Genomic DNA, 8,173 nt, shown 5'->3' with positions numbered 1-8,173 from the left:
GGACTTTAAGGGTCGAATTTTAAAACCGGATTACCTTTTAGGGGCGGTTAGGCTTAGAGTGTTCGGAGAGGTTTTAAGAATTTTTTTTTTAAAAACTACTTTCAGTTCTTGTCTTAGTTAGTCAAACTAATTGTCCAACATTACTTTCCCACATAGAATAGCTCTCCTAGAAGCTAATCCTGACCAGGATTAAATGATAATCCGAGTTTAAAATTCGGCCCTTAGTGGTTTTTAAGGGGTTTAGGATAAAGAAAAAAACATATAGGATCAAAATTTAGGACCATAGGAACCATTTGGCACCAAAAACCAAAAATCGATTTTTTTGACACTCGGCGTTTTCGCTTAGCACGGCAGTATAGTCACCTTTCGGTATCATCAATACAAGTAGAGATAGTAGACACGGGACTTAAAACTTTCTCGCTTTGAGTTCATAGGTCGTCGCGACAAATTTCGAGATCAGAGCTCATTTGTGTGAGAAAATGTGAAAAAAATCCGTCCCTTATACCTTTTTATTACTGTTGTAATAATAAAGGAAGGACGGCCTAAAAATCGATTTTTTTTGACACTCGGCGTTTTCGCTTAGCACGGCAGTATAGTCACCTTTCAGTATCATCAATACAAGTAGAGATAGTAGACACGGGACCAAAGTGTACAGAGGAGCGGTCAGTTTCTACTCGCACCCAGCTACTCAGTTCTGTCTTGTCCAGGTTGGATACCCAGGATAGCTCGTCCCTCAGGAATTTTTGCTCTGTGGAAAAATAACGTATAAAATCAATATTCGTAGATTTGTAGATGACCTCAACCCATCCTTTGGACAGTTGCCCCCACACCTAAGCCTCAGAGTGAACTTTTTATGTATGAGAAGAATACTAGGAACGTTAATATGAAAACAAATTTCAAGATCAATTAAAATCAGATAAAAATAAAATAAATTATTCTTATCAAGACATTTTCGATTAAGATGTTTTAAATTGAAGGTCAAAAGTCGACTTCCCAAAATGAGGCGAGAATATTGATAGAAAATAATCAAAAAAGTTGTTCTAAGATCACATTCGATAGGAAAACATCACACTTCAGAATACAAGTATTTCCCCACTTTTTTGTCACTAACTTGATACCATTAAGTAGGCTTGTCTAATATCCATATGGGTTTGCTGATTTTGAAAATTTGGACCGATTGCAATACTTTCTCATTACCTTGTATAGGTTCCCTATACGTAAAGGTAATAGAAAGTAAAAAAGATAATGTTGGATACAATTTTTGAATAGAAGGTTGGCCAGCCTAGTTAGCTTGGTTGGTAGCGCGTTTGCCTTGTAAGCTTCGTTCTCGAAACGGCTGGTTCCTTTCTTCCTTCGCTTTCGGGACGATGAGACCTTAGCAGTTACAGTTCACTCTATCAAACCTCTAAAAAATACATAATAAAATAAAACATTTCTTTCCTTCTTCGCATTTTCCTGATTACAGACGGGGTTGGCCTTTTTCGCCAGACTCTCAATCAGTTACAAAGTTGACAAAGTGGATGGCCTTTGCTCTCAACCATTTCTTTAGCAAGGGAAATTCAGACTGGCTTATTCTCTGTTTAAAGTCCCGCAGAAAGACTACACATTTCTTTTACTTGGCGCTCCATTTCCCACCACATTCGAGTTTGTTTGCTCACCTGTTGATTTTTTTTTAAGAGTTTGACAGAGGGAACTGTAAACGCTATGGTCTTATCGTCCCGAAATCGGAGAGAGAAGGAAGACAGGATAGGAGAAAGCCAGCCGTTCCGAGAACGAACATTATCCCATCAGGATAAAATCCGCCCCGGGCGGGAATCGAACCCGCGGCCTAGCGCTAGCAAGGCAGACGCACTACCAACTAAGCTAACTAGGCTGGCCTGTATAAGTTTGAACCTCGTGATGTTCACAGAAATCACCCCAGCCACATGAAGAATTACGATGAAAAAAATCTCTGCCAAGTTTAGGGTTAAGCAAGGTTTCCTTGAATCAGCTTAACTCCATTCACAAAAAGCCCACTCCGAGGCTTAGGTGTAGGGGCAAACAGCCCTTTAGCTCGTCTAGTCCCTGTTTAAAGTCCCCCAGTCAGACATTAACATGACTATTTACAAAAATTGTCTTGGGTGCTCGGAAGATATTGAATTAACCTAAGTATAAACACAATTTACTAGTAGTTCTTGTACCAAATTTCGTCAAAATCAGATCAGGTAATCGCGAGTTATAGGGGAACAAACATTCAAACATCAAACCAAATGCAAAACGTCTCATTAGATATTAGAACATAGACCTCACTATTGTTCGGTAACTATACATGTAAATTACATAGAACACCCTCAGGTCAAAAATCTCAGCTAACCCCATCACTCTTCTCCTTACCTGTCGTGGTATTCGAACTCAGCACCTTCACCATCTCAAACGGTATATGTACCCGCAAATGTTTCTCTATCAAGACATGATGCAATTCCATCGCCTGCTTTTCATTTCCATCTTTGCTGAAGTACTCAATAGCGGATATATATGCTGCTTTGGACGAGGGTACACGGTCCACGATACTCAGAATGTTGCAATCACAGGAGTTTCCATCGGCGGCAGCGGTCTTTTCGTCGGCATTCCCATTGGCGGCAGTGGCGGTCTTTTCGTCGGCGGAGTCCCCATTAGCGGCTGAGGCGGTCTTTTCGGCGGCAGATTTTTCAGTGGCGGTCTTTCCGTGCCACTTGCGGTGAACAAACAGGGACACTTTGGCCGCCAACTCCGAGTGTTCCGCCCCCGCCGGAATCGCTCGAATTTGGCGGCAAGTCAACGCATGTATCGCATGCGGCATAACGTGAGGCGTACGCGTCAACACGCCCGCATGATGCACGCTAGCGAGGTGACAAAGGGCGGCGTTGTTCGGAAACGTTTCCGCCGCTTTGGCCAGATGGTGTTTCAACTTGAGAACCAGCGAGTCGCCCGCGCCGCCAATGGAGTCCGCTAAAAATAAAATAAACCATGCTAATGAATAGAAGTGTCCTCAACGGAGCCTTGACCATAGTACTGACCCTCGCGGGAAATCAAGAAATTGAGCTGAGATATTTTTATTTTTAACCTTCGACGCCGCCAGGAATCTTTTGGTCATTAAAAGTTCTCCCATTAGTGAAATCTCTCATTAAGTCATTGGTGAAACCCACCACAGTAATAATAAAAAAAACCTTACCTAAATGAGAAAGCAATGAGAAATGCCCGGTGGCAAGAAGTTCTGCGTCATCTCCCGTGTTATCCGCTGTTCCAAGGAAGCACAATATAATATACTAACACCTAATGATAGTAATAAATAAGACAAATGGTGGATTTCACCAATGACTAAATGAGAGATTCAACTAATGGGATAATTTTTAATGGTCCAAAAAGGAGTTTATAAGAACTCCTGTTTGTATCATTAAAAACTCCTTTTTTGGTCATTAAAAGTTCTTCCATTAGTTAAATCTCTCATTAAGTCATTGGTGAAATCCACCACAGTAATAATAAAACCTTACCTAAATGAGAAAGCAATGAGAAATGCCCGGTGGCAAGAAGTTCTGCGTCATCTCCCGTGTTATCCGCTGTTCCGAGGAAGCACAATATATACGCGGAGTGAGAGAGAGGGAGCGGGGGCACCTTCATGAGTGCGAGAGAGACGGAGAGAAGACCTTCCAGAGAGGGGACGGGGCGGACAAACTTGATGACGTCATCGGGTAGACAATACCTGCGGGAGAGAGAGAGAGAGAGAGAGAGCGTATTAAAAAAATAATAATACTTAATAATAATAAAAAGTTTGACAGAGGGAACTGTAACTGCTAATGTCTTATCGTCCCGAAATCGAAGAGAGAAGGAAGACAGGATAGGAGAAAGCCAGCCGTTCCGAGAACGAACAGTATCCGTTCAGGATAAAATCCGCCCCGGGCGGAAATCGAATCTGCGACCTAGCGCTTAACAAGGCTGCAGCCGCATAATTTATACCTAATGGAAAATACTGTAGTAATAGAAAGTAAAAAAAATCATTAGTGTTATTATGTCACAACTTTGGTGCTCACTGCAGCATTATAAAATTTCCCCAATATCTCAATAATCCTAACAATGCTCACTGCAGCATTGTAGGATTTTTCCAATATCTCAATAATCCTAAAATCCAATGTTTACCTACCATGCTGGCACCGGTCGCTATGCGCATTTATATGTCATAGCTACTCATTTTCCTCACGAGGCTGAGTGGGCCCCGCAACAGCCAGTCACGGAATCAATCATTTGCATGATACAAATTTCTTGACCCCGCCGGGAATCGAATCCGGGTCTCCCGCGTGCAAGGCGAGTGCAGTGACCACTACACCATGGGAGCTGACTAGTAATAGAAAGTAAAAAAATCATTAGTGTATCACTAGTGAGGAAAATTCACATATCTTTATTTTTACTCTGCTAAGGCCATCACAGAGCGAACAACTTCCAAGACCCGAGATTGGAACGCGGGAATTCCGGTGGATTTTGAGTTTTAGACTTGAGAAAAACTTCATTAGTTCGTTATACTGCCGTGCTAAACGAAAACGCCGTATGTCAAAAAACCCTACTTTCGGGAAATCGAGTTTAAAGATTTCAATCTATACGGCAAACACACGTTTTTGACATACGGCAACACGTTTTAGGGTCGAATTTTAAAACCGGATTACCTTTTAGGGGCGGTTAGGCTTAGAGTGTTCGGAGAGGTTTTAAGAATTTTTTTTTTAAAAACTACTTTCAGTTCTTGTCTTAGTTAGTCAAACTAATTGTCCAACATTACTTTCCCACATAGAATAGCTCTCCTAGAAGCTAATCCTGACCAGGATTAAATGATAATCCGAGTTTAAAATTCGGCCCTTAGTGGTTTTTAAGGGGTTTAGGATAAAGAAAAAAACATATAGGATCAAAATTTAGGACCATAGGAACCATTTGGCACCAAAAACCAAAAATCGATTTTTTTGACACTCGGCGTTTTCGCTTAGCACGGCAGTATAGTCACCTTTCGGTATCATCAATACAAGTAGAGATAGTAGACACGGGACTAAAGTGTACAGAGGAGCGGTCAGTTTCTACTCGCACCCAGCTACTCAGTTCTGTCTTGTCCAGGTTGGATACCCAGGATAGCTCGTCCCTCAGGAATTTTTGCTCTGTGGAAAAATAACGTATAAAATCAATATTCGTAGATTTGTAGATGACCTCAACCCATCCTTTGGACAGTTGCCCCCACACCTAAGCCTCAGAGTGAACTTTTTATGTATGAGAAGAATACTAGGAACGTTCGAAAGCTCACCAATTTCAAGATCAATTAAAATCAGATAAAAATAAAATAAATTATTCTTATCAAGACATTTTCGATTAAGATGTTTTAAATTGGTGAGCTTTCGATGTCACTCAGGACGTCATCTTCAGACCAAGATAGATGTTGATCCTGCTGCGATAGAGTCAACATCTATCTTGGTCTGAAGATGATGTCCTGAGTGACATCGAAAGCTCACCAATTGAAAATATCTTAATCACAATTGTCTTGATAAGAATAAATTATTTTATTTTTATTTGATTCTTATTTTTTAAATATTTCTTACGATTATTAAAAACAATTTTATTTCAAGATCAATATTAGGAACTTTTGCTCTGTCGAAGAAAATGTCAAAATTTAAGGCTACTGTTGCTGTCGCTTCAGATACGAAAAGAAAATATTCTTACGACTGCTCTTAGTGCGCGGCCACAACGGCGACCATGGACCATTGACCCTTGCCGAGACCATCACAGAAAATATACTCAGCTCAATTTCATGATTTTCTGCGAGGGTCAGTACTATGGTCAAGGCTCCGTTGAGGACGCTTCTATTCACTAGCATGGTTTGTTTATTTTCTCTTGGGTCGGTACTAGGCGAGGGTCAATGGTCGGTTTTCCGTTATGGGCGCCTACTTCGCAAATCTGTATAAGCTTAAACCCATCCTTTAAGGCTGTTTGCTCCAACACCTAGGCCTTAAAATGGCCTAAGGCTGTTTGTTTCAACATATAGGCCTTAAAATGGCCTTACTAGGCCTTGAAATAGCCTAAGGCTGTTTGCTTCAACACCTAGGCCTTAAAATGGCCTTATTATGTATGGTTAGCTGATTCCTACCTAAGCTTGAATATCCAAGCGATCTTCAACAGCTTCTTCGTTAGGTTCAATGGATGTCTTGCTGAGGATTAGCTAACCGTACAGTTAAGTCTCCATGTTATTGGGGAGTTAGATTCGAGGCTGGGTCGATGGTCGGTTCTCCGTTATGGACGCCTGCTTCGCAGATCCGTATAAGCTCAAACCCATCCTTTAAGGCTGTTTGCCCCAAACCTGGGCCTTAAAATGGCCTTACTAGGCCTTAAAATGGCCTAAGGCTGTTTGTTTCAACACCTAGGCCTTAAAATGGCCTTACTAGGCCCTAAAATGGCCTAAGGCTGTTTGCTTCAACACCTAGGCCTTAAAATGGCCTTACTAGGCCCTAAAATGGCCTAAGACTGTTTGCTTCAACACCTAGGCCTTAAAATAGCCTTACTAGGCCTTAAAATGGCCTTACTAGGCCCTAAAATGGCCTAAGGCTGTTTGCTTCAACACCTAGGCCTTAAAGTGGCCTTACTAGGCCTTAAAATGGCCTAAGGCTGTTTCCTTCAACACCTAGGCCTCAGATTGGGCTTTTTATGTATGGTTAGCTGATTCCTACCTAAGCTTGAATATCCAAGCGATCTTCAACAGCTTTTTCGTTAGGTTCAATGGATGTCTTGCTGAGGATTAGCTAACCCTACAGTAAGTCTCCATGTTATTGGGGAGTTAGATTCGAGGATAACATGAGTAGCCGTCCTCTTCACGATCCCCGCATAACCTACAGACCTGCCTCGGTGGTGTAGTGGTCAAGGCGCTCGCCTGGTAATCAGGAGGGCGTGGGTTCAATCCCAGCCGAGGTATGGAATTTTATCCTCAATATATAATTTGAGGATTTGACCACAATAATAGTAGTAGCCTACTGCTGGAGTAAAGGGACTTTTCAGTCCTATGCGAGTATAAATAAGCGAGTATAAATTCAGTATAAATAAGCACTATTATTACCTTTATTACCTAAAGGGACTTTTCAGTCCTATGCGAGTATAAATAAGCGAGTATAAATTCAGTATAAATAAGCACTATTATTACCTTTATTACCTACTTAGTAGTCAACATGAGCTTCATGGAGCAGATCATGGAGTATGCTGGCACAGATTCCTACAGTGAGCTGAAGAGATTAACCCAAGACAGAGAAGTGTGGAGAAGAGTTGCCAACCAATCCTTGGATTGAGATGTTAGAAGTTAGATAGATTACCTACTTACGAGCATTAAAAGGAATAAAGGGAGAACGGGCTCTGCATGGAATTTTATCCTCATTTATTTGAGATTTTGACCACATAATAATGGAGCTCTAAGGGTTAGGTGGTAGAAAACGCCTCCGGCGTTAACCTCGCCTAGTGGTTACCTTCCACTCAAGAGTCTATTATTATTATTTAAAGTTTTAGATTTGCAAGCCTAGTTAGCTTGGAAGGTAGTGCGTCTGCCTTGTAAGCGCTAGGCCGCGGGTTCGATTCCCGCTCCGGGGCAGACTTTATCCTAAACGGATAACGTTCGTTCTCGGAACGGCTGGCTGTCTCCTATCCTGTCATCCTTCTCTCTTCGATTTCGGGACGATAAAACCTTAGCAGTTGCAGTTCCTTCTATCAAACCTCTTACAAAAGTGTCCTCAGAAAAATGGCTCTTCTTTGAAAGACCTCCATGTATCCATTCTGACCACCCTGTATATTTAAACTTTGGACATGTGGCTTTCTCCTATCCTGTCTTCCTACTCTCTTCGATTTCGGGAGACTTCGATTCCGCAATTCCTTCTATCAAACCTCTTTGAAAAAAAAAAAATCAAATCAAAGCTAGGGGCAAGCAGCTAATAACGTGTCTCTTACTCAAAGCCTGCTTCCTCTCGCTCATCTGGAGAGCATGATGAAATTCTTCCAGCAAATAATCCACATTATTCCTGTTCATATTGTGCTGTACACCACGTACATATTCCCGATGTAGATACATATTGGTTCTCGCCTTGCCCAGGAGGAGTTTCAAGTCTTGTAAAACCTGCAGAGTGAGTGCAACGAGTGGACAATATTAGTAATGGCA

The 8,173-nt window shown here is 41.6% G+C and overlaps 2 protein-coding genes across 2 annotated transcripts in view; both read right to left on the bottom strand.

Annotated features, from left to right (window-relative positions):
* LOC103514671 overlaps positions 1–3,143 on the bottom strand; it is a 19,481-nt gene extending 16,338 nt beyond the window's left edge. The window contains exons 1-3 of the mRNA XM_026827578.1: positions 3,083–3,143; positions 2,374–2,967; positions 601–748 (exon numbers count right to left, since the gene is read on the bottom strand). Coding sequence (XP_026683379.1) covers positions 601–748; positions 2,374–2,967; positions 3,083–3,143 — 803 coding nt within the window. The remainder of the gene's footprint in view (positions 1–600; positions 749–2,373; positions 2,968–3,082) is intronic.
* A 298-nt stretch (positions 3,144–3,441) lies between these two features.
* LOC113469710 lies at positions 3,442–8,086 on the bottom strand. The gene is made up of 3 exons (XM_026827577.1): positions 7,966–8,086; positions 5,003–5,150; positions 3,442–3,718 (listed from the first exon to the last, which is right to left on the bottom strand). The coding sequence occupies exons 1-3, from the start codon at positions 8,084–8,086 to the stop codon at positions 3,466–3,468; spliced, it is 522 nt and encodes a 173-aa protein (XP_026683378.1). The 3' UTR covers positions 3,442–3,465.
* Positions 8,087–8,173: the final 87 nt, after the last annotated feature.

The sequence above is a fragment of the Diaphorina citri genome, unplaced genomic scaffold, assembly GCF_000475195.1.
Source record: "Diaphorina citri unplaced genomic scaffold, Diaci psyllid genome assembly version 1.1 scaffold1201, whole genome shotgun sequence".
NCBI lineage: Eukaryota > Metazoa > Arthropoda > Insecta > Hemiptera > Psyllidae > Diaphorina > Diaphorina citri.
Note: the sequence above shows the minus strand (reverse complement) of the source record. Positions and strands in the feature narration are given on the sequence as shown.

Excerpts from the sequence above, each read along its gene's own strand:
- LOC113469710 (XM_026827577.1), bottom strand. The coding sequence starts at position 8,086 with ATGTATCTACATCGGGAATATGTACGTGGTGTACAGCACAATATGAAC. Across the intron at positions 5,151-7,965 it reads CGAGAGGAAGCAGGCTTTGA|AGCAAAAATTCCTGAGGGAC; the intron begins GTAAGAGACACG and ends ATTTTTCCACAG. Across the intron at positions 3,719-5,002 it reads TGTATTGATGATACCGAAAG|GTATTGTCTACCCGATGACG; the intron begins GTGACTATACTG and ends TCTCTCCCGCAG.